At 33.4% G+C, this 25,959-nt stretch overlaps 5 protein-coding genes across 15 annotated transcripts; 3 read left to right on the top strand and 2 right to left on the bottom strand.

The window, feature by feature from the left end:
• Positions 1-327: 327 nt before the first annotated feature.
• Positions 328-2,556, top strand: LOC112736280 (uncharacterized). The gene is made up of 3 exons (XM_025785666.3): positions 328-670; positions 1,380-1,526; positions 2,162-2,556. The coding sequence occupies exons 1-3, from the start codon at positions 488-490 to the stop codon at positions 2,303-2,305; spliced, it is 474 nt and encodes a 157-aa protein (XP_025641451.1). The 5' UTR covers positions 328-487; the 3' UTR covers positions 2,306-2,556.
• A 262-nt stretch (positions 2,557-2,818) lies between these two features.
• On the bottom strand, positions 2,819-6,370 carry LOC112736266 (cell division protein FtsY homolog, chloroplastic). Of its 2 annotated transcripts, none has more exons than XM_025785645.3 (12): positions 6,044-6,370; positions 5,807-5,911; positions 5,593-5,666; positions 5,431-5,489; positions 5,082-5,119; positions 4,865-4,985; positions 4,626-4,694; positions 4,449-4,531; positions 4,087-4,155; positions 3,778-3,840; positions 3,520-3,658; positions 2,819-3,139 (listed from the first exon to the last, which is right to left on the bottom strand). In XM_025785645.3, exons 1-11 carry the CDS (start codon positions 6,368-6,370, stop codon positions 3,545-3,547), a joined length of 1,122 nt encoding a protein of 373 aa, XP_025641430.1. In that variant the 3' UTR covers positions 2,819-3,139; positions 3,520-3,544. The 2 variants fall into 2 exon arrangements, with proteins under 2 accessions (XP_025641430.1, XP_025641438.1); XM_025785653.3 differs by having other exon boundaries at positions 2,819-3,123.
• A 114-nt stretch (positions 6,371-6,484) lies between these two features.
• LOC112736250 (RAP domain-containing protein, chloroplastic) lies at positions 6,485-11,314 on the top strand. 3 transcript variants are annotated; one of them, XM_072214187.1, is made up of 5 exons: positions 6,485-7,226; positions 7,714-8,311; positions 8,529-10,527; positions 10,783-10,865; positions 10,985-11,314. In XM_072214187.1, exons 3-5 carry the CDS (start codon positions 8,688-8,690, stop codon positions 11,090-11,092), a joined length of 2,031 nt encoding a protein of 676 aa, XP_072070288.1. In that variant the 5' UTR covers positions 6,485-7,226; positions 7,714-8,311; positions 8,529-8,687; the 3' UTR covers positions 11,093-11,314. The 3 variants fall into 3 exon arrangements, with proteins under 3 accessions (XP_072070288.1, XP_025641419.1, XP_025641411.1); XM_025785626.3 differs by having other exon boundaries at positions 6,537-7,226; positions 8,167-8,311; XM_025785634.3 differs by lacking the exon at positions 7,714-8,311 and having other exon boundaries at positions 6,488-7,226.
• A 1,814-nt stretch (positions 11,315-13,128) lies between these two features.
• Positions 13,129-14,377, top strand: LOC112736241 (BON1-associated protein 2). The gene has a single exon (XM_025785614.2). The coding sequence runs from the start codon at positions 13,577-13,579 to the stop codon at positions 14,081-14,083; it is 507 nt and encodes a 168-aa protein (XP_025641399.1). The 5' UTR covers positions 13,129-13,576; the 3' UTR covers positions 14,084-14,377.
• Positions 14,378-20,334: 5,957 nt separating this feature from the next.
• LOC112736169 (uncharacterized) lies at positions 20,335-25,326 on the bottom strand. 8 transcript variants are annotated; one of them, XM_072214173.1, is made up of 12 exons: positions 24,994-25,326; positions 24,613-24,693; positions 23,926-24,029; positions 23,734-23,810; positions 23,451-23,480; positions 23,090-23,174; positions 22,967-23,011; positions 22,755-22,848; positions 22,231-22,249; positions 22,016-22,156; positions 20,832-21,161; positions 20,335-20,683 (listed from the first exon to the last, which is right to left on the bottom strand). In XM_072214173.1, the coding sequence occupies exons 10-12, from the start codon at positions 22,112-22,114 to the stop codon at positions 20,570-20,572; spliced, it is 543 nt and encodes a 180-aa protein (XP_072070274.1). In that variant the 5' UTR covers positions 22,115-22,156; positions 22,231-22,249; positions 22,755-22,848; positions 22,967-23,011; positions 23,090-23,174; positions 23,451-23,480; positions 23,734-23,810; positions 23,926-24,029; positions 24,613-24,693; positions 24,994-25,326; the 3' UTR covers positions 20,335-20,569. The 8 variants fall into 8 exon arrangements, with proteins under 8 accessions (XP_072070274.1, XP_025641381.1, XP_072070270.1 ...); XM_025785596.3 differs by having other exon boundaries at positions 22,016-22,145; XM_072214169.1 differs by lacking the exon at positions 22,967-23,011.
• Between the last annotated feature and the right edge of the window lie 633 nt (positions 25,327-25,959).

Raw genomic sequence — 25,959 nt, 5'->3', positions numbered from 1 at the left:
CTGTATAATCCATACCACGATTTCTTCCCAAATGTTTCGACAATATAAACCGTGAAATCCTTCCAGCGGTTAACTTATATTTCAAATTCGTGGGACCCTTTCACGATTTACATAGATTTGGAAAAAGTTGCGTTTTCATATTCAAATAACAAAAATTGTATTTCCGTAATTTTAGAAGCCAAATATTTTATTTTCATAAATTATCCTAAATTTTATTAAAAAATTATCATTAATTAATAAATTATTATATACATAAAATAAAATATAATTTAAAAATATATTAGTAATTAACAGATTATATAATATTTAAATTTTTAATATTTATTTAAGCTAAAATTAGAACAACACAGTCGTTATATAGTTTCAGACTTTGAGAACACCAATAGCTATACGTCTCCGTCTGTGTGCGTCATCAATAGCGCACAAACCTTCTTCTTCTCCCTCTTCTTCTCTGTGTGCGTCTCCATCACCTAAAGTTTCTGAGGAAATGGACCCTCAACATGCTGAAGAGACCTTGCGCTTCTTCACCGTTATGGGTGCCGCCACTCCTGTCCCAGATCCCTGCAACGCGCGTGGATTCTTCGACGATTTCCTTCGCAGCTTCATCACCGTTGATCTCATCCAACGGGGACGAATTACTTGCACTATCCTCGCCAAACCCCCTATCTGTGTACGCAACTCGACACATTCTTCTATCTGCTTTCAATTATTGTGTTGTTCATGTTTTTACACTGATTCTAGCTGAGGAAATTAGAATATTAAAGTTGCTGAATTTAATGTTCCGGATCTTATACATTGAAATGCGAGCATTGTATACGATGCAATCTCAAAAATTAGTAAACAATTTAGAAAGTTTGATGCTCATTCGTGAGTAAAAATGAAGTATTTATACGTTATTGGTGTTGTTTGAGCAAAATTAGGTAGCTTCAGTTACTAATCTGCAACGAAAATGGAGATATTGTAATGGTAGAGACTTGTCTTCTGTGTCCCTTTTTCTTGGGAGGTTCAAAATTTTACTTAAAATCATCTCTGAGACATGACTCTTCTGTTGCTCTATCTTTGAAGTGTAGAAATTATCCAAATAATTTTTGAGACTAGGGGAAATTTTAGGGTGTTCTCGGTTTCCGTTTTTATTTTCTGGTTAATTCAGTCTCGTATATCTTAGCCTCTTAGGACAGTAAGCAAACGCTACCTTACTAACCTTAGGGCTTTTAAGTTTTAACTTGTTGGTTGAACTTGGGGATTGCTATAATTAGTTGAAATGCTTCATGTTGGAAATGTGATGTTTTGTTTTTCTGTGTTCAAAGTTCAACTACAAAACTGTTATGTGATTTTCAATGAAGATTTGTTGTTCCTTATTTTCTTGATTGGAATTGTAGAATGGGTATGGAACACTCCATGGAGGGGCCGTTGCGTCCTTGGTTGATATTTTATCCCATGCTTGTGCTAGAACTGTTGTTGCAGAGGACAAGGAGCTTTTCCTCGGAGAAACTAGCATTTCTTACCTCTCTGCCACTCCAATAGATGTAAGCTCCTTATTTCTTTATTTTTCTATGAGCCTTGCTAGGTGGTCAATAGTTTTTTGGACAATATGTAAACCAACACTCAAAAAGAGTGCAAAATATAATGATTTTTGTGTGCATGCTTTTTGTCAATCTATGTGTGCAAACTCTGTAATGTGGGTGCAAATTATACTATTCATGTTTGCATGTGTGTATGCAATATCTGATAGAATATCAAAAGTTTGGTGTGTTATTGCCTCTAGAATTTCTGTTTTTGTATTTCATCGACTACCTACCAGGGGACTTGTGGTTCACATTCTGCGCATCCTGAATTGAAAAAACAATTTGATGTAAGATTTCTAGCAAAAATTATCAGGAATGTGAAAAAAAATATATGCAAACCACCCAGGGTAATTCTTGGCAAATAGACACTTAGTCACAACCTCAATGCAATGTTGGGTGTCTTGGTGATGGTGACTTGCATTGACATTTGCCATATGCCTCTTAACAGTTCATGTAATGTAACACTTGGATGAAGATCATATAAGCTGTAATGTGCAGTTTAAAGAAACAGCACATTAAATCATGGATTCATCATAATTGCCTAATTATTTTCTGATTGGTGGTTTGACCCTTTGAAATGTAAACGGTTTATGCAGGAAGAAGTGGTAGCTAATGCTTCAGTGGTGAAGAGTGGAAGAAATTTGACTGTAGTTGCACTTGACTTCAAGCTCAAGAAAACTGGAAATTCTGTCTATATTTGTCATGCTACCTACTATAACATGCCAACTTCTAGTCTATGATTATGAACATATAGCTTTCAGGTGCAAGTGGCTCTATAGATTCATATTGATTGCCATACCAAAATTCTTAAGATGAATTAGCCTATTCATAATGTTCTACTTCCCTCTGTTAATTCCAATGGAGTTATCCTCTTTTAGTGATAATTTACAAAACAAATATGAAATATTGTCAAACATATGATGTGGCAACCTAGAGTAGTAGTGTATTACACGTGAAATTTTTTATTATAAAGTTTTTAACTTGTTATTAACTGAGATGTAAGCACGTCATGGTAAAGACCATTCTAATCATGTCAATAGTTTTTAAAATTTATATAAACTTTTTAAATATATTTTAAATAATACCCACATCATTCATGTAGTAATATTTTACTTACCATTCAATAATGTATGAACCTTACCAAAAAGGCAAAAACCAAACCTTTTAGATAATTATTAAGGGTAAATTTCCTTTACAAGTGCAAATTTGCATAGATGATGAATTGATGATGGTTGAAACTAAAACCTGAGAAATCTAAGCAAGAAAAACATATCATTAATCAAACAGATATATTACAAACAATGGGGCACATGTTTACATGCACATCATATAAACACCTTTGTGTTGTCAAAATCTTTGAGCCACAGAGAGTGAAAAATGTTTCTATACACCCTAACGTGCACCACAAAATCGTCTACACAGCTTTATCGTCTCTGCACCACAAAATCATTTACACAGCTTTGTAATGCCTTGATTGCCTTCCCTCTCCTAAGCATGGCTTCACTGCCAGTCTTTCCTATAACCTGGTATTGGCTCTTCATATCCATGCCAAGCTTTTCTGCTAATAAATGATCCTGAAGCAGAACATATACAACAATGGTATGGAAAAGTAAATTGAAATAGCAAATACAAGCAAGAAAATGTCCTACAAGCACAAGGCTACAATTCAAAGTGCTTCTGGTTTAACTAAAATGCTAATATTCCATTTTTCATAGAGTTCTACATTTTTAAGGTAGCATCTTATTACTGTCCATAGAAGAGAAAGAGAAGCTAGGGTAAAAAGTATGTTTGGATAACTGATATAAACAAAAGCTTAAATAGAGATATATAAGAGACATGTCTCGGACAGTTTTTTAGCTCAAAATGCGTGTAATTCCAGTTATACCATGACAAATTTGCAAAAAAGTTCAATTTCATTGAAAGGAATGACGAGAACAAATCATAATTCGCATACCATATTAACATAACCTAACATTGGTTTACGAAAAGATGGCATTGACAAAGGCCTCTGCATCAAAGGGTTGAAGGTCTTCTACACGTTCACCAACACCCACAAATTTAACAGGGATTCCAAGCTCATCAACAACACTGACCTGACAACAGATATCAGTGTCTTACAATTTCAACATGAACGCCCCAGCAAAAATAAATAATATTAGATTTGTTGAGCCCTAAAACAGTAGAGATCAGTAAGATGAAATGAAGAGAATACCACACAGCCGCCTCTTGCAGAACCATCCAGCTTGGTCAAAATTAAACCCGTAACACCTACAACCTGCACATTGGAGGTTTTAGGCTGAAACAGTTTAGGTAACAACTAACATCAAATTGATTTGGAAATATTAAGGGGCAATAATCACACTACACCCTAAAAAGCTAATATGTGATAGACAATTCATTGGGTCACGGTTTGATAAAAGATGTAAGCACGGAAGGGAAAGAATGAAGTTTATTATTCCAATTAGTAGAACTTCGAACTGGTCAGACAAAAATCCAATTCAAAACATAAACTAGTGTTTACCTCATTGAACTCTCTTGCCTGTGGCAGCATATTCAAACCTGTAGTTCCATCCAGAACCAGTAGGATCTCCTGCAGACATCATCAATGCCCTCACATCGCATTATTAGAGAGAGAGAGAGAGAGAGAGAGAGAGAGAGAGAGAATTAAAAATGTCAAAAGCGCACAATCTTGTTGAACAGGGATAAACAAGTCATTTAGATGAAACACAGATTGTAAGAAAATACAGATATAGAGAGTTTTCGTACATTAATAAAGATTGTAAGTACTATAATGGCTAACTTTCAAATCATAAGTTCATCTATCACCAGAAGTAAAATGCATGTAAAAAGAGCAAAAAGTAACTGCCAAAAACTTGGACTTACATTAGGGGCACCAGCAACGACTTTGCTCACTGCCTTTCTACAAGAAATCAATTCTTCCATTAGGCTGTAATTAGTGTGTAAACCTGACAATTCAAAGTGAACAGCAGCGTTAGTGTTACAAACAATCAAGTAGTTCATGAAAATACAAAATAGCTATCTGTAAAATTTCGCACTTACGTCCAGATGTATCGCATAAAACAATATCGAAACCTAGTTCTTTTCCCTTTTTCACAGCTTGTGTAAGCACTGCAAGTAATACAATATAGTAACAACTATAGATATAACAATAAAGACTAAGAAACAAATTTAATCGAATTTTTTAAAGAATAAAATCAAATAAAGTAAGAAATGAAGTGCTGTGAAAAAGAGAACAGAAGATCCAGTGGTAATTGAGTGAACTCTAACTTCATTTGTACCTGATGATGCTTTGGCTTTCTCTGATTCAGCCCTAACAATCTCACAATCAGTCCTTTCAGCCCATATCTCTAGCTGATCACTAGCAGCTGCTCTAAATGTATCACCAGCAGCCATCAGTATCTGGTTGGTTTTTAAAGATACAAACAGAAAACCAGCATTAACCATCATATCCTAAGTAGTCATGGCATAAACCAAACTCAAGTAACATAATCTAACCTTTGCCCCTTCTTTCTTCAGTCTATACGCCAGCTTTCCTGCATGAAAGAGCTGTCATGTTCGCATGCTTTTAAATTTCTAAACTGTTTGCCTCTGCTTCATATCTTAAAAGAACTGGAGTTTTTAAGCACTAGTTACACTATAACAGCATCAACGACCAAACCTTAACCTATTGGTTACTCTATGCCATAAAAGTTTAATATTTTTCCAACCTCACCAAACACAATAAACTTTTAGAATATACGTTTGTTCATAGGAGAAAAAGACAAAAGAAAATTGTGTTTCATAGCAATTTTTGGTTTCATTACAAGGCAAATAATAGGGTCAATTTCTCAAGTCTTTTTCTTACCCAGAGATGTTGTCTTTCCACCACCATTAACACCAACTATCATTATTACAGCTGGCTTCCTGAAGATAATAAATTAATCCAATATAAAGCACAAAATTGGTAACTAATAAAAATTGGTGTCTCATAACAATGTCAAAATCAAAAGTTAAATAGCCCTCTCACCTGAATCCAAGTTGAAGTTCAGTTTTACTCCCCTTAGTGGTCAACAAATCCAAGACATTCTGTTTCAGTGCTTCCTAAAGCCATTCAAATCCATGCATAACATATTTCATGTCACAAAATTTGAAATTCCCTGATATATTAAGTAATATAGATAAAATGATCAAAGTGCAAGGATTTTCTTCTATCAGAGAGTGTGTGCTGATTGAAATGATACCTTTATCTCGGTGCCTGATTTGAGCTTCCCTGACAATATATCCTCACGCAAAATCTCCACTATCTTAATAGTGATTTTTGGTCCAAAATCAGACACCAAAAGAGCCTGAACACAAAACGAACACATCAAATCATAAATTTAAATAGTAAATAATAAAAAACCATTTTCTTTTTCAAATAACATTACATTACGCATTTTATTATTTTAGGAGCTTTTCAATTTCGTAAGAAGCAAAACCTCTTCGAGCTCGTCGAGTACTCGATCGGTGTCGGAGAGATTCCAATAGAGAAGAAGCTCGTCGATGACGACGAGGTTTTTCCGCGTCTTCGTGAACCCGCCGGAGAATATCTTCTCAACGTCGCTCTTCGCCTTCTCCTTTATTAGCCTCCCAAGCTTCGTGAAGAATCCGGTTTGACCAGCCATACACCTGAACCTCCCACCCGAATCGGGAACCGAACCAAGTTTCCCGGTACGGAAGAACGCGAATTGCGGTTGAGAGTTATAAAAAGGTCTCGAGATTACTGAAGAGTAAGAAGCGCACATCGAAGAAGGAGAAGAAGCCATTTTTTCCTTCTTCACAGCGTTTCACTTCACTGAACCCAAACAAGCAAGAAGAAAAAAGATAAAGTTAAACGGCGTCGTTTCAGTTTATTTTAAATATCTGGCTTATGAAGCGGCGTCGTTTCAGTTTATTTTAGAGTCAGCTATTTTGAAAAACGAGAGAAACCCAAATCCACAACCCACTCATTCACCCAGGGCTCGTCCTTTGCAATATACAGCCTCAGAAACGAGGAACCCCAGTAGCGCCCAGATCCGCGGACCAATCAGCCAGAAATCGTCGAAGATTGCCGCCGTCTCTGCTCGGTGCTCGCCTCTTCACTCATTGATCGCGGTCGCTCTCGCCGTAGCTCACTTCGCTGTTGTTCCCCTTGCCGTCGCTCATCACTACGGTGAGCACTTCACTGGTTTCACCACTTGTGCTCAAGGTTCAGACTTCAGAACCCCTCACCCACCCCTGCCCCTTTCTCTCTCTTCTCTCTCACTGGGCAAACCCAAACCCTAACGGCGGTAGGAACCCAGCCCCATCCCATCGCGGAGCTCTTCTCTTCCGATAGACGGTGTTGTCGCCGCCGGCAGAGACAGACTTGTGTGCCGTCTTCGCTCGTGGAAGGTTTGCTCGCTTCTCGATCCTCTTCTCCTCGACGTCGAGTGCTTGCTCGGAACTGTTGGCGACTCGGAACTGTTGACGACGCTGCCGCGAAGGGCTTCTCCATCGTCGTCTGTGCTCGATTTGTTGGTGCCCATCTCTCTTCGAGGCTCCGAGCTCTCTCTGTCTCTCCTCTTTCTCACTGCGACGTGTCTCTCTGCTCGGCTGTGGAGTATTCACGGCGCCGTCACCTTCTTTCCTCCCTCGCCGCCGGTAAGCACTACTGCCTCAATTTATTTTTGGTTATTTTGTTAATTTTATTTATTCTGATTTTTGAGTTGTTGGCCGTTGATATTTCTGATTCTGCGTTGTTGATGAACATTGTTAATGCTAGAATTTTTTCTGATTCTGAGTTGTTTATGTTAATTCTGAGTTGTTTAGGCTAGTTTTCCTTATTCTGAGTTGTTAATTTTGGTTGCTGATTTTTGCTGAATCTGAATTGTTGATGGTGGTATGGTAAAATTGTTTTTCATCATTTCACTTCTTTGAACTTTGAAGTATGCTGGAAAGAGTGTTTCAAATTGTTTTGCATTGAAAATTCCAAGCCAAGTTCCTTTGTCCTGGGTTTGTCGAAGTTTCTAGTTTCAATGTTGGTGAAATTCTCAATGCAAGTGGATAATAATAATAATAACTCTTGCTTTATATCATCTATGATTATGAATATTTATTTTATTTGTTGTTATTCTTTGTTTTTGTACAGATTTTCCCAATTGATGTGGTTTGAAAATTTGTAGGAGAATGAGAAAGAGAACATCACAAGCAATTGCATTCAATAAATCTGATATTGCTATTGTAGAACATTATAATTTTTATTGTTAATTTTTTTTATTCTATTGATATTTTTTATTTTTATAATTTTTATGAAATTGGAATAATTGTTTGTGGTTGAACATTATTTCTTTGTCATTTAAGTGCATTTTGATTTTTATTAGTTATAAAGATTGATGTTTGAAGTTATTTATGAATTTTTAATTATAAATTATAGATAATTTATTATGTAAAATTATAAAATTTTAAATTTTATTAGTTTAAAAATTATTGAATTTAAATATTTAAAATTATATATTAAATTTTTAATAATTTTATTTTATATTTAATTATACCGGTTGAATCCCGATTGAATCCCGGTTGAACCTTTGAACCATTGAACCAGTCACTCGACCGGTTTAGTGACCGGTTTGGTTTTCGCAACCTTGGAAAAACGCTCTTCTTCATTCTTCAAGCATACACTAGCAGCCTTGCACTATCTTCGCTGTTCGCTCCTCAAAACAGTGAGTTCGTGCTTCCTCCTACATAAGGTGAGCTTCAAAATCTCCTTTTTTGGGTTTTTTTTTCTTAATGATTGGAAAATAGGTTCCTTTTGTAGTTGAATTTGAGTTGTTTTCTTCGGAGCTATTTGTGCTGTTCACATGATTTTTTTGGTGTATTGTTAAGCACCTAACCCAGCTAAATGTGTTGTTTTATTTATATATGCTGTCAATTTTATTGAAGGTTTTTGCATTTCTTTGCTATTAGGAAGCTCATAAAGGATTCACGTTTATGAGCTTATTGATTGGCGTTAACAAAGTTAGGAACTGGGAAAGACAAGATTTTGTTGTTGTTGGGTTGCATGCTCAAAACCTGGTTGTGTTTTGGTTTGATTTTCTTTTTGTTTGGATGACAAGGTGAAAAAGTATGGAAGGGTTATTGAATTCTATGTTTCACCAAAGTTGTTTGAAACCCTTTGGTTTCACTCCAAGGCTTGGTTGTGGTTGCACTTTCCCTGTGATCACAAGAACCGGGTATTTGAATAGGAAACTTAAGCCTTTTATCTTGAGAAGTGATTGCACTAGGTTAGGTAGAGACACCGGTACTGGCTCCAGGGGAGCTAGAATTGCTGCAGTGAAGGATAATGATGATAGAGGAGAGGAATCTGATGTGGATTGGGAATCGGAGTTCATCGGGGAACTTGATCCGTTTGGTTACCGGGCTCCCAAGAAGAGGGTGAAAGAGCAGAAGTCTAAGCTGCTTGAAGACACTGATGGAATGGATTGGTGTGTGAGGGCAAGGAAGATGGCAGTTAGGTCGATTGAAGCAAGGGGCATGGCTCAAATGATGGAGGATTTGGTTGCCTCCAAGAAGAAAAAGAAAAAGGCTAAGAAGAAAGTTGAAACCAAGAAGAAGATTGTTGAGAAATTTGAGCATATAGATGATCTTGATGTTGATTATACCTCCGAGGAAGACTTCATGCTGCTGGAGAATCCAGAAACAATCGATGATGTTGGTGTTTTGAAAAGGAAGGTGAGTTCGCTTGCCGATGGAATGTTTTTAGAGAGGAAGGAGAAAAGCATGGAAGAGTTTGTAAATAAGCTATCCCAATTCTCTGGGCCTTCTGATCATCGGAAAGAAATCAATTTGAATAAAGCAATTGTAGAAGCACAGACTGCAGAGGATGTATTGGATGTTACTGCTGAGACAATTGTTGCAGTTGCAAAAGGTCTAAGCCCCTCGCCTCTTTCCCCTCTGAACATTGCTACTGCCCTTCATCGCATCGCTAAGAATATGGAGAAAGTTTCTATGATCACAACTCGAAGGCTGGCTTTCGCCCGACAAAAAGAGATGTCTATGCTTGTGGGGATTGCAATGACAGTCTTACCTGAATGCTCGGCACAAGGAATCTCTAATATATCTTGGGCATTATCCAAAATTGGAGGCGAACTGCTATATTTTTCAGAGATGGATAGGATTGCGGAGGTCGCAATGACCAAGGTTGGGGAATTCAACTCTCAAAATGTTGCTAATATCGCAGGTGCTTTTGCCTCAATGCAACACTCTGCTCCTGAACTTTTTTCAGAGTTGTCGAAGAGGGCTTCTGATATAATTCACACCTTCCAAGAGCAAGAACTAGCACAGCTTTTGTGGGCTTTTGCGTCTCTATATGAGCCTGCTGACATTGTATTTGATTCTTTAGACAGTGTCTTCGCTGATCATTGCCAACTGAAAGCTCGCAATGGTGAAAACACACCAAATAATTATGGTCAGATCAGTGTCAATAGAAGTGGTGCCTCAAATGGATCTCTTGATTTTCCTACACTCACTTTAAGTAGGGATCAGCTTGGAACTATAGCTTGGTCCTATGCTGTCTTCGGACAATTGGATAGGAGTTTCTTCTCGCATATCTGGAAAACCCTAAGCCACTATGAGGAGCAAAGGATTTCAGAGCTATATAGAGAGGATATCACGTTCGCTTCTCAAGTTCATCTTGTAAACCAGTGCTTGAAGCTTGAATTCCCCCATCTTCAGTTATCATTATCCCATGAGCTTGACGAAAAAGTTGCTCGTGCCTGTAGAACTAAAAGGTTTAATCAGAAGATAACATCATTGTTTCAGAAAGATGTTGGGCGTCTTCTTGTTAATACTGGCCTTAATTGGGTCAAAGAATATGTTGTGGACGGGTACACATTGGATGCTGTGATAACGGATAAGAAACTAGCTTTGGAGATTGACGGTCCAACTCATTTCTCTAGAAATTTTGGTATGTATAATTTTTTGTTTCATAAATTAAATTTGTAATCTCTTATTCTTACACTATGCTAAGTGTTTTCAGAATAGAAAAACAATAACACTAGGAAAACACTAATTTATTTGGAGAAGAGACAAAAGTTGTGACTCTACTCTCAATCTCAATTTCTTAGTGTGTCTGTATTTTTTGTATTTTCCATTCTAAACTCGGCCGTATTCTCTTAGATATATGTTAACTATTTTCTTTTTTCCTATTTACTTGATATAGGTGTGCCTTTGGGACATACCATGCTAAAACGTCGATACATTACTGCTGCTGGGTGGAAAGTTGTATCTTTATGCTATCAAGAGGTGAGCTCTCTTATATATGTTACTCAATCGGAATATGTACAGGCTTTGTAATTTGATAAGAATAAGAATCATGAATTTGTGTGTAGAGATTCTGGTAACATATATGTTGTTCATTGTAGTGGGAGGAACTTGAAGGATCATCCCAACAATTGGAGTACCTTAGAAGCATTCTCAAAGATCACTTAAACGAAGGAAATGCCAACACTATATTGACTGAGGTAAAGTGAATAATTGATCATCAAATGTTCTTCACTTCTTTTTGAAGCATTAGGAAGATATACAAAACTTAGACTGATCATGTTTCCTGTTGAGAAATTAGTATAGGGGATGTATATTTGCCAGAAATATTAGATCTCAAAAGCATATAAATGCCATAATTCTTTTTCCCCATTGTTAATTTACATTTAAGATTTTTTTTTTCTATTCAATAAAAGAGAATTGGGAAGAAATAGTACTAAGGATAGATGCTCCAATAACATGGTTGAGGGACTAATGAAAGTAATGTATGGTGAATCTCAAAGAATGCTAAGCGTAGACACTTTGGTTACTCGTATGTAATCTACATTGAATAGAGTGTGGATCTAATTCAAGCGGGGTCAACATCTCATCAAATGGTGGATATGGTGTCGAAATCAAGAGACTATTCAACACCCTATCTTACACACGTATGATCATGTATGGAGTGACATTATCAAAACAAAAATGCTATTTGTATACCAAAATCAGCCACTAAAATCGGTCACCAATGTATTTTCGTATAAATACATATGTAGTTTAATTTATTTTCAATATGTATTTTATACTGGTGGCTTATACTGGTGGCTGACTTTGGTAGCTGATTTTGGTATACACGTAGCATAGTCCTTATAAAAAATATGAGTGATAGTATCATTTCCCTCGTTATGTATACATACGAATTTTCTAACCAAATTGAGCCTACATGGGGAGGATCGAGTACTGTCAACAATGAGTTAACTTATGTATCTTGATGGAGATTATCTAATAAGAAGATGATGTAGGTAATTAGTTATATACTTATATTAATTCTTTCCTTTGATAAATTGTTCTAGCATTTTTGTTTTCCTTGGAGAGGCTGCATCGAACTTATTAAACTGAACCAATCAAGCATTACTAAGGGAACCACTTCCAGGCATCTAAGATCTAACTACCATGCAAACTAACCATATATGTTTAAGACTTAAAGAGGGGAAGTAAATGTTACGTTTATAAGATATGTCAATGTCACATTTTACCATATATGTTTACCTAATAGAAGTGTGTATGATACTAAGTCTCTAACCATATGAGAGTTCAATGCAACTTACTTTGAAACGAACAAAACATGCTCGCCAAGTCTCCCTTGAAATTTCTTATCAATTATTTTTTATTGTTTTTTTGTTTTTTGTGTAAATTGCTATCATAATGCTTGTGCATTCATCTAATGGTTGGTACTTTCTCCTTAACAACCACTTGTCAAATTATTAAGTCTAATACTAATAAACCCAATTATGTCAAAATCCATATCCAAGGCAAGGAACCATCCTTGAAACACCATTCACATTTTCCAAATAACCATTCTCCATATAAAATTCCAAAATTTGTCTATCGCAACAAACATTCTCAAACTTGCAATCTAGTATTTGTCTCAAAGCTAGTAAGCTTCGAGGTAGTGTGTGTACAAGGAACAAGTCATGCTATGTTCCCCCAACAACAACGGTAGTTGACTCGGCTTGCAGAAATACCTACAATTCTCATTTCAAAACACAACAAAAAACACTTTTTTCTACCGTTGGATTGGAAATCTACTTTGCAAGACCCAAAAATAATTGACCTGCGTGCTCTACGTGCAAGCGGAAAAAACTTTATTGTGAATTTTTTTATGTTACTGACAAATTAAAATATTTTAAAAAAATAAAAAAAAAAGTTATTATGCTTTTTACATAATCTATCCATATTTACACTTGTCAAAAATTAAGTGTATTCTTAAAGTATCCCTCACCGGCATATATTACAAATTTAATTTTTACAAAAGTTGTGCTTTAATATTTATATAAGGCAAATATATTTGGCAAATATCTATATAGTTATTTTTTTATTAATTATATTAGAGTAACTAGACATCTTTTAAATATTTTTTTATTTTTTGAACAACTGATATTGCAAAAATAGGTATTTAAATTAATTAAATAATAATAAATCTTTAACTAAAGATTAAATTTTAAAAGATAAGTAGTATTTTTTAATTATATATAAAAAAATAAAATTAAACCAAATACCCATAAAATTCTTTTACGCTAATATTACAAAATAACAAGCAACTATCAAAACTAATAAAACAACTGTCTGATAAAAAAAATAAAAAAGAAAGAAATTTCCAACATGATAAAAATAATCTTTAGTGTAATTTAAGAACAAGTAAATGAGAATTTCATTTCGGTGAAGAGTCGCCTACAAATTCTTTGTTTCCATAGTTGACTTTCCAAAACCACGCGCCGTCATCGTTTAAGTTTTAACGGCCAAAGTTAACGAAACAACCTATTTGTTTCTTCCTCCTTTCTTTCAAGCTTCCAAACCAAACGCTATATAAGAAATCTTCTTCACCTTCCAATCTTTCATTCCAAAACTTCCTTCACTTCTCTCTACACATCCTATATTCATATTCCTCTCATCAATAAGCTCCAAAAGCTTTGGAACATATTTTTCAATCTAATATGTCGTCACGGAGTTTTGAGATTACTATCTTATCAGCAGAGAATCTTAGAACGAACAAAACATCAATAAAGAAAAACGTTTTTGTGAAGATTCAAACCGATGGAAACGGCGAAGTGAGGACGACGAAGGTGAACGGCGAAGGCGGAAGCTACCCTTCATGGAACGAGAAGGTTGTCATGGAAGTTCCATTGCATGCAAGGTTTATAACTTTGGAGGTGAATTGCAAAGCAACAATGGGGATTAAGAGTGTTGGAATTGCAATGATACCGGTTTCGGATATAGTAGGAGGGTTTGTCCCTCAAAATCAAGTTCAATTTTTGAGTTATAGGTTATGGGATAGCAAGGTTAACAGAAATGGGGTTATAAATATTTCTGTAAGGGTCAAAATGCCGGAGATTTCGTCGTTGTTGCCGCCGGCGATAAATGGGTTGCCGGCGCAAGGAGTTCCGGTGACCGGAAAGAGCTCTAATGCGGTTGTAACTGGAATTCCAATTAATTGGTTTTAGATTATAAAGAGTGATGGAAAATATTGTTAATAGTTATTTTTAGTTGCTTAAATATTATTGGACGTGAAAACGCTAGACTTGAGTGTCCATTTTACTTTTTAATATGTTGGGAAAAATGAAATATACAATAACAATAATAAAAAGGGAATGATATATATAAAATTTTAATTTTTATATATTTAAAAAAGTATTGTACAATTATTTAATCAAAACTACGTGTTTAATAAATAAATTTTTAAATAATAAATTTAAAAGTTAATTATTTTTTCATGACATAATAAACAATTAAATAATTAATTATTTTATATATATATATATAAATTTATCTACAAATTAATTATTTATATAAAATATATATTAAAATATATAATATTAGTTTTTCTGTGGTATTTTTAAATTTTTTAGAAATTTATTTATTGTTAGTATTTTTTAAAATTTTTTTATTAGTAATCTAAACTTTTGATACTTTTTGATAATTTACTCAGAGAAAAAAACAGTATGACTATGTATCCTTTAAACAGTATTTTATTACACTAATTTTAAAAAAAATTAAAATAAATATATTTAAACAGATTTAATATTTTTTAATTTAAAATATAAATTTAAAAAATAATTTGAGTAAAACTAAAATTCAATTACCAATAAATTATAGTTTAAATGGTATAATTATTTTATATTTATTTAAGAGGTATTGTCAAAGATGATTAAAAATTAATTTATTTTATCTGTACTTTTTTATTGATGTTCTATTTTAGTGTATTAAATTTTTTATTTAAAAAAATAAAAACTTAATAGTAAGGTTTTTTAAAAAATTAAAAATTTATTATAATTAAATAATTAAATTTAAAGGTTATTTAAAAAATAATATTTTAAAAGATAAATAATATTTCTAAAAAAAAGGATATAAATACAGGGGTTAGGTACCTTTCAACTGATATATATATATCTACCACCGTACGACGATATTGGAAGTGCTTAACAAGTGAAATATTAATGGCGGCTATATATATATGTGTGTCATCACTCATCAGCAAGCATTAATTAGCTGCCATTGATAATACAAGTCTAACAAGAGAGATGAATGTATCTTCATTCATCAGCATAATGCAGACATAAATAATATAATTAGTCCACTTTATATACTCCGTTATTATTCATCCGGCTGCTATATGTGCGTATACTTTTTTTTTTTTTTTTTTTTTTTACGGTATCCTCCAACCTGATAGGTCAAAGATTAATCTGTCGTGGTACTGAGCTCCATTTAAGGATTTGTCGCTAGCAAATAAGTTGCTGCATGCACAAGGCAGGATTCGAACCCCCGACACTTGCTTAAGCGGACTACTGAACTAACTACTAAATACTTTATTATATATCTACTTCCACAACTCATAAACATGGTCCGATTGGCGACTATTAATGTTACGTACCAAAATTATTGCTCTAAAAGCAAATTTTGAACCCAAGTTCCTATAAAATTCAAATACGTTACTTAGTAACTGTATCAATTATTTTGTCACCAATATCATTTTTTATACATCATTTGTTAGGACCTCACCTCATTAATATTGGACCGCTTAATTAGTTAGTTAGTCCATTAGGTAGCGTTTGGTGGAGAGACAGAGACAGAAAGACTGAGACTGAGAGACAGAAATTAAGAGATAGGGATTGAAACAAATCTCAGTATTCTGTTTGGTGCAAAATGAAAGACAGGAATTGAAACAAGAATGAAACTCTAATTTAATTTCCATAAAGGGTAAAATTGGAATTAATTAATTGAAATGAAAGTATTTTAGGTATAAAATTTTATTAAAGTTTCAGTCTCCATCTCTAAAAATTTCAGTCCCCTATGTCCCTACTTTTTGGAGGTACTGAAATACTGAAATTTTGGAGACAGAGACAGAAATTTTAGTACCAGTCTCTGAACTAACAAACACGATACTGAGTCTCAGTTTCTCAGTCTCTGTCTCAGTACCTGAAAACAAACGCTACTTAGTGATTATTAAAAATATAAATAAGAGTATTTAAAGTGAGCGACAAACCTTTAAATAAAATTTTGATTCGCGATAAAAAAATACATTAATCTATCGGATTTAAAAAAAGGTGAAAAACAAAAAAAAAAGTATTTAAATTATAATATAGATTATGAAAAAATTAATAAATTGGTATTAAACTTAGTTTAATTTAAAATTTTTTCCTATCTCAAAAACGAAAGTTTTAACATTGGTGTTTTTGTTGAGAATCTTTCATTATAGAAGTAACTCAATTCCATCACAAATCTCTGTCAGAATTTAGTGCTGCCACCACGTGGCTGTTCGTCACTTGCGGTAGTGGTATTAATTTGGATTATATTTTAAATTTTATATTAAACTATAATTATATTTTAGTGTAATTTTTTATATTTTATTTATTATTTTATTATAAAATAATTCTTTTGATTGAACCAATAAATCAGTAAATGACTTTCTATTCAGATTGTTCCTGCGTTTCGGATATAAAGTCTCATTCGAAACTTTAGATAAAGGTGCTGTTGAAATATTGGGGCCTTATGGTATCTCGAACACATTCCGTGCAGTCCAATACTTAGATTTCTGCTAATAGAAGATAATGATTCTTTCCTTTGGTAAAATAATTCCAATGAGAAAAAAAGAAGGCATTAAGATATCTTTCTGGTCTTACCCTAGCAACTCTAAAATCCTTTTTCAAACTAGCCCATCCATCCTGCCTTGTCCCTTTTTGCGTAAACTGCTGTATTAAAGGAAGTGAGTATGTAAATCAGGTTAATAGTTAGAGCGGTTTGATAATCGATTCGATTTTCAGAACCTTGCTCCATATAATAACTCAATACTCTTAATTATATTCCTAACAACTTCTAATGGACTAACCAGCTAATTAAGAGGTCCAACATTAGTTGGGTTGTAACAATACTCTCCCCATCAAAACAATATTGTCTTTGTCACCATGAGCAACGAACAATAGTGTTGAATTTTGACAGAAATTTTCATAGAGGTTGGCTTCGTTGTGCTTCTCTGATAGTGGCTATATCACTGGCGCTCATGGCGATGACGTTTTCCTAGAACCGCGACAGTGCAATCACAACCACCATGGTACCACTATGTAATCAAGACACCAATAACAGGGAGGTGACAAACAGTGCATGTTGATGCCAGTGGCCAACGTTGCACGACTAAAAAAAGGGTGGCGACGACTACGGATACGGCGCTGGTGTCAAGTTATAGCAAGAGGTAGCTTTTGATTTGCGTAGATGGGTACAATACTAAAAGAGGAAGCCATGGTTTGATGGGTTCATTTAATTTGGCCCAAATTGATTTTTCCTTACTAATTGGTCTATCTTACTTTAGAAATAACAATTGGGTTGAAAATTACTACTTTATTGAACAAGTTCAACTTTTCAATAAATTTGTCGTAACACATTTTTTTATCTGAATCTTTAAACAATATTTTTGTGATAAATTCTACTCAATCCCCTCTAAAATAACATGTAAGTTACTCTTTATGATGTGTCAAATTTTAATTAGTCATCATCTTAACCATAGTTAAATTATTTTGTAATTTATTATTTGAGATGGGTAATGATATAATTTTTTAAAATATCAAAACCCCACTTTCGTTAATTGAAACACATTTCCACTCCTCCATTCTTTCTTCATCGCGTAGCTTCCCTCCTTCTAATCATGGTCGTCGTGAAAAGAAGCGCCAACGTCGTCCTTATCATCTCTTAACGACGTCGTTAAATTCTCGTGGTCCATAACTTTGCCATCCTTTCCAATATAGTCGGTGCTAACCTTATCGCTATCTCCTATCCTCTCATTCGATTCCTTTTTCTGTTGTTGATCACTCCTTATCAACGCAATTAATGGTTAGTTTGGTTATTAAATTTTTTTATTAAAAAAATATATCTTTATTTAATTACGTGATAGAACATATACTCGAATGTAAAATATAATATAATATAATATATTATAATATAATAAATCTATTTAGAGTACTTAAAAGTATAATTAAAATCAGGAATATATAAATATAATAATAAAATTTGTATTTTAAACAAATAAACATATCTTTTATCATACATAAATTATTTTAAAAAATGAATAAATGATTAAAATTAATAACACAAGTTTAAAATGATAAAATTCAACTTTTTTACAAGTATTTTTTATAGTATTTTTATTCTTTTAAATTGTAATTTATTAGTACTTTATTATTTACTTAATAATTAAACAAATTATTTTTATGAAAAATTATTTTTTGTATTATTTTAAAAAAGAGACTAATATAACAGTTTAAAAAATAACGTAAAAATAATATTTTAAATAAAAAATAATTAATATTAAAATTTTTAAATATAAAAATAAATTGTATAGATATTTAAGAGATAAATATGAAATACATGCCTAAAATAAATAAAACAGACAAAAATAATTCTCTATTTTTCAAGAGTACTTCTATTTATATGTTTTATTTATTTTAGACATTTATTTCATATTTATCTGTTAAATATTTATACAATTTATTTTTGTATTTAAAAATTTTAATATTAGATATTTTTATTTAAAATATTATTTTTACGTTATCTTTTAAACTGTTATATTGATCTCTTTTTTAAGATAATACAAAAAATAATTTTTCATAAAAGAATTTGTTTAATCATTAATTAAATAATAAAGTACTAATAAATTAAAAATTAAAAGAATAAAATATTATAAAAAATACAATCAAAAGTTAGATTTTATCATTTTAAATTTTTGTTATTAATTTTAATAATTTATTCAATTTTTTAAAATAATTTATGTATGATAAAGCATATGTTTACTTGTTTAGAATACAAATTTTACTATTATATTTATATGTTCATGATTTTAATTATATTTTAAGTACTCTAGATAAATTTACTTTATTATATTAAATAAATATATATTTTTTAATAAAAAAAATTTAATAACCAAACTAACCATTAATTATGTTAGTAAGAAGTGATCCACGTTAAAAAGAGGGATCGAGTGAGAAGACAGCGGAGATAGCGATGGCATCGGCGCTGGCTATACTAGGAAAGACGGGAATTTAACAACATAGTTAAGAAATGATGCACTGAAAAAAGAGAGATTGCGCAAGAGTGCAGTAATGACGACGACGACGGCGCTTCTTGTCAAGATGACGGCGATACTTGGAAGGCCGAAGCTACGCGATGAAGAAAGAATTGAGGAGTGAAAATGTGCTTCAATTAACGGGGTGAGATTTTGATATTTTAAAAAATTATACCATTAACCATCTCAAATAATAAATTACAAAAATAACCAAACTATGGTTAAGAAAATGACCAATTAAAATTTAACACATCATAAAAGATAACTTACATGTTATTTTAGAGAGGGTTGGGTAGCATTCACCTATTTTTGTTAGTCCAATAAGATTTTGAGATTCTAGAGGGGCTTTTATGTTTGTGTAGTAGGATAAGAAAAATAAAATTAGTGTTTTAGAATTATTTACTTTCTAATTTCTTTGATAATTATAATTAGGAGTAATTGTACTTAGGATTTAAAGAATTTTTTTTCTTTTTTACCAATCTTGAGAACAGAGTTATTTTGATTGGGGAGTATGTTACGAAATAATTTTAATTTTTTAATTTATTTGTGGGCAATACGAATATTAATTATAATAACAAATTATGCTCACTACTAGAAAACTAGTTATTACAGACAGATTTATAGACAGATTTAGTCCTTATTACAGACGAATTTTTGGTTACCGACGGATTTTGTCCCTCTGTAAAAGCCCCGTCGGAAATTATTTACCGACGGATTTTTTTCCGTCGGAAAATTACAGACGGATTTTTACCAGTTACCGACGGATTTTCCCTCTGTAAATTCTCCATCCATTTCCCGAAGCCGACGAACTTTTCGACGGATTTTCCGTCTGTAATTACAGACGGATTTTCTGACGGATTTTCCGTCTGTAATTACAGATAGATTTTCAGACAGATTTTCCGTCTGTAATTACAGACGGATTTTTCGATGAATTTTTCGTCTGTAATTACAGACGGATTTTCCAACAGATTTTTCGTCTGTAATTTAAACTTTGAAAAATCATCTCATACTCTGATTACAGACAGAAAATCCGTCTGTAAGGTAAAAATTTTTTTTTTCTAATTACAAAATAAACTTATTTTCATACACAATAAATATAAATTTAATACAATTTTTTATCTAATTTATATTTGAATATTTATAATATTTCAAAAAATAAACAAATTTCATCGTATTATCAAACTAAAAGAAAAGTACTATAAACAAGCAAGTCAATATATATAATTCAAAACAAAAACAAAATGTATTGATCATCAACTATAATTCCTAGTATATCATCAACATGCTGCTTCTTGTAAAACATTCTGGGTGGCATTAAAACGGCAAAGAATGATTGGATGAGAAAAGTTAAACCCCTAAACCAAGCATCTACAGCAACGAATCAGCAGATATCTATATTCTTTCTTTTTCTGCCACTCACACAGGCCCAGTCATCCATTTTCGACACTTCTATGCCTTCTAAGAATAGTGAATATTTTTGTAATAAGTTCTGGACCTGCATAAGGAACAAAGGAGATGAATTTAGGAGGAGAATGTGATTCGAAGCAGTTCCACCAACAAGAATATGCATTTGGCAGCAAAGAGATAGCTGCATTCCGAATAAAGAAAATCGATAATGAGAATTAATTGAACATTTAAACTACCTGTTCACTTAAGATTCCCGAGAGACCAATAATTGCTCCAGGCTTTGTAGAAAAGATAATTTGATCAGCAAGATTTAACAGAGGATTTAAAAGTATGTTTGCGATGACCACATCATATTTATCCTTGTGAATGACTGTGTCTATCTCGAAAGCATTTTCTCCCTCGACAACTCTAGATGGCCAGTCATCCCTGCAGGATGAAGAAGTTTGGCTTGCAATCAAGTGCAGTTGCAGCTTGTCTGGTCTGATGTTATTCAGAGTAGCATTTTCAGATGCTGATGCAATTGCTTGTGAATCTATATCGACTCCAATGGCAAAGGCAGCACCAAACTGCAAAAGGTCTATTATTGGTGAATATGAAACTGCAGAAGGTCTAGAATTGCTTTCCTGAACTCTCATTTGATTAATTTCTCAACTGATTCTATTACATCAATAATATGCTCTTTCATACTAACTTAATAATTAAACCCTAAACCCTATATAAGACCCAATAAGTACAGAACATGTCATATCAAAATGTCTCTGAAAATTCATATCTGACATATGTTCTGTCAATTAACCAAAAAAAGACAGTTAAAATATGTGAATATGATAGAGACGGTTATAATATTTAGCTTTTCACACAGAGATGTTCAAGGAAACAAAGTAAGAATGAAAATGAACTCTACTGTACACCAAAGGCATTCTCGCACTGACAGTTTTCCATAATATGAATAAGTGATCATTCCCCGAATAAGAATGCTAAGTAAAGAACGCAGTAAATTTAATAGCTATTAAACAGAAACCAAATAATTAGCAGTTAGTATTTAACAGCTAGAACACAGGACTAACTCGATTTCATAAAGAGCATCATTGCCTCATTGACTCGATTTCTAGTTCATAAAAGATGAACCTGTCTGATTTTCACTCATGCCCTTCCAAAATTGATTTGAATAGAAACACTAGAAGATACACCCAAAAATTTCAGCTACTCTGGCTTCGAGTGAAAGGCATACCAAGACATTTTTCTCATGAAAAACTTTGCCAAATATCATAGAACAGAGACTAGATGGCTGAAGAAATGTGAATATAGCATAATAATGCAGAACTTCAATAGCAAGGAAGTTGCGTAGATATTAGATCAATCTTCTAAAGCAACACAAGAACAACTTCATGATATTGATCTAGAAAAGAAGCAAACTGACCTGAGCTCCTTTCATCCAGTCATCCTCCTCAATAATTTTAACTTCATATCTTGGTATCTCTTTCAAACCAATAGAATCAGCAGCATGTGAAATGCTCATATTTATATCCTCACCTTCAAGAAAAATGGAACTAACACAAATCTGTAGAGTTTTAGAAGTGTTTGAAACAGTTCACATAAAATGAGTGCCTTGATCAGATTAGAACTGCAGAGTACCTCTGATATTGTCGGATTCCTGAAGAACCAAGAGAGAAAAAAAAGAAGCAAAGATCATATTCACATTCATACCAAACCCACCGAAAAGATAAGAACGAAAAAGAGATAAAAGAAACAGTAGTGCCATCACTAGATAAAAGAAACAGTAGTGCCCACTTTGCTTAGGCATGGACCTTGCATAATCAAATTTCAAGGGAAGTTGAGTAACTTAATTGAATAGAGAAGCTTATATTCTAAATTACTAATCAATATTAAGATGCATCAAATATATAAAATTATATGTGAATAACAAGGAGGTAATGTTCATTTTAGTCCTTTGACTAAGTAGGAATAACTCCATTTAGGCAGACACTTAATCAAAGCTACCACACACATTGAAATATCTATTATTGTCAAAACAGATTTGCATGTAATGCTGCATCTCAATGAACTAAGCAATAGGCAAAGTGCGACACTGGTTTTGAAGATAAAGAGTCTAAAATCAATGAAACAACAACCTATGCATTAAAAGATAAGAAGCATACTTGTTGAGCTAGCTCCCTGGTAGGAGAGAGCACGAGGCAAAGAGAACATTGTAAATTAGAGACTTGGGCAAGGAAAACCATTTGATGAGAAAAACTGCAGCCAAAAACAGAATTCAATAAGCCATTGATTTGCAGCAACAAATACATATATGGACAAACGATACTGATTTTCAAAGAATGAAGAAAGTGGTAAACTAAGCAAGCAAACTCACCATTTGTCACCCTACTTTTCAAAAAGTGGTAAATTGATCTGAAATCTGCACCACATATTGATGCCTTTTTTTGTTTATAATCCAAATGAGTAAGGAACAGAAAGAGAAGAACTAAAGTTGTACCTTCTAACTGCTTGAAGTCATTCTTCAAAGTCAAGATCGAAAGTATCGTTGCGAGACTTGCCGTCGAGCTGTGGTGCGGGTGCCTCTGCAGAGAAAAAAATGAACAAGTATATTTTGAACAAGTATATGTGCAATCTTCCTAAGCATGGCATATATGTGTGGAACTATGTCCTTCTATTTTGAACAAGTATATTTTCACAAACTATATAATGCTATATATAATTTAAACTTGTATTAATGAAAAATGAAAAGTATATTTAGGTATCAGTTTTCTACTTACATACCAGAGATTGCACAGAATTAGTTTATCAAAATCATTGACTGTGATTTGAGAAATAAAAGAACAAAAACATAGACTCACATTTACATCAAATCAGAACCACATGGTCCCCTGCATTGCAAATTACAAAAATCAAAAGTTGAAAAATATATATAGGACTACTAAATTTCAACATCATCAACAACCACCTTAGATTATTTTTCTGTTACATAACTCCTCAATCCAATTGAGAAACAAAAAGAATCAGTAAAGGAAAGAAATATAAATCAATTGAAGAAAAAAGAGTCTCTAAAATCCAAAGAATATTTTTCAGTTCAGTGCATGATTCTCAACAAACATGAAAGATATTTTTCAGTGATGTTACCTTCTCATTGATATTCCTGGCAAGCTCAAGTGCCTTTGTGTAAGCTTCACCAGCAGGAACACAGCAGTTGGCAAGCCCTGCAGTAAATGGAACGGTACACAATGTGTTATGTGTTCAAAGATATTCTTGTACCTCCAAATTAGTTAGAGTTTATTAAACAATGATAAATATGGTGGGAACTAATCAACGTACCTAGAGCCTCAGCTTCTCTGCCGTAAACCCTTCGACCGGTCAATATAAGATCCTTTGCTATTGCCTTACTGATCAATCGAGGTAGTCTTCTTGTTGCACCAGCCCTGTCCAAATAATAATTCTATTAAGGCATTTCATTTTACACCATATGTTGATAATTGAGCTGTTGGTACACTCGTTTGAACTTGCATCAGCAGGAGAAATAAGTTGTTCTCCAAGCCAAAGCATTAAAAACATATGATGATAACCAAATCAAACAATCATTGAAAAAAGTAAAAGAAAAAAGATTCAAATTCAAATCAAGCAAATCAAGCTCAACATTTAATGTTCTTTAGTAGTGCTAATCATTTACAGTGACAATATAATTATACAGTTATGCTCACAACAAATTCAATTATGCACAATAAAAATAAACACTTTGATCTAGACTTGCATTTCAATCACCATTAGTTTTCCTTACCAGACCTCTCTCCTTCACTAATTTTCCTAGGAATTCTGTTAGAACCATCATCATTCTATTAGAGTTTCAGTTACTCAGTTAGTGATATATTTATTACCACCACTCTGACCGAATAACACCACTCAGATTGCACAAGAGAGCAAAGCACTTTTCTTGGAAGCGAGATGTTCATTTCATTCAATGTGAAAATAAAAAAAGGAGCTAAAGTGGATTGTTGAATGTATTACCCCAGAAGAATTCAGACGCTCCTCCCAAGCTTTAAAAACTGACTTAACACTTCCTGGTCTTGCCTCATTCAAAGCAGATACCTGAAAAATGATTTTATGTTTTTAACAGAATCATTGGAAGAATCAGAGGAATTTTTTACGACTCCCAATTAATAATTGCTTTGAAAGACACATAAACCATGAAACCATATAAGCACTCATAAACACACCTAAGCATGATAAAAATGAACAGCAAAACCCAGCTAGGCATTTTGTCAAGCACTAACTGTGCATTACACTTTCAATGTGATTCACTCAGTAATAAGCATACATATACTCCAAATCCAACACTGGAGAAAAAGGAGCTGTTCACAACACTGGAGAAAAAGAGCATTTACTCACCGGCTGCGAGGAAGAAGGGCAGTGGCAGAAACACAACGGCGACACAGAGAGAGAAGGAGAGCGCCGAACAGAGGAGACGGCCAACGAGCTTCCAAACGACGGCGAGGGAGCTTCCAATCATGGCAACACAACTTCCTACGACGGCGACAGATCTTCTACGGTGGCGGTGGAGGCTGTGTCTGTGTAGGGGCTGTGGTGGCTGCGCCGTTGCGGGGCTGCGAGACTGTGGGGGTTGCGGGGAGCTGTGGGCGGCGGGCTGCAGGGCAAAGAGTTCGAAGGATGTGGGCAAAGAGTTCGAATAGAGTGTGAATGGGGGAGGTGATAAAATTAGGGTTTTCAATATTTTCGACGGATTTAATTTAAATTACAGACGAATTTTTCGTCTGTAATAATTTAATAAAACGCGCGTTTTGTCTATTTAATTACAGACAGAAAATCTGTCTGTAAATCCGTCTGTAATCATTCCACGAAAACAAATTAATTTTTTCGACGGAATTATAGACGGATTCTCTTTTCCGTCTGTAATTTATGCTAATTTATTTTTTTTATTTTCCGACAAAAAAATCCCTCTGAAATTTCGTCTGTATTTCAGTGGGATAAAATCCGTCGGAAATATCCGTCTGTAATAATTAGTTTTCTAGTAGTGTGCTATTTCAAATTAAATGACTTATATAATGGCGATCACATTTATTATATTATAAATGCTAAATTAAATAAGTCATAATTATTTTTGATTTGGAATTAAATGAGAATAAAAAAAGATATTATCTTCTGTTCTTTAGATAATTAACTTTTGGATTTTAGATATATTATCTTTGGGACTTTAGAGTTTAGATACTATTTTATTTGGGTTTTAGGGTTAAATGGGTGTCATTCTCAAATATAAATAGTGCCTTCAGAGTTTCGGTCCCGTATATACCAAAGCCGTCTTTGTCACTCTTTCCCCATCAGAAGAGTCATAATTCA

Source organism: Arachis hypogaea, chromosome 2, assembly GCF_003086295.3.
Source record: "Arachis hypogaea cultivar Tifrunner chromosome 2, arahy.Tifrunner.gnm2.J5K5, whole genome shotgun sequence".
NCBI lineage: Eukaryota > Viridiplantae > Streptophyta > Magnoliopsida > Fabales > Fabaceae > Arachis > Arachis hypogaea.
Note: the sequence above shows the minus strand (reverse complement) of the source record. Positions and strands in the feature narration are given on the sequence as shown.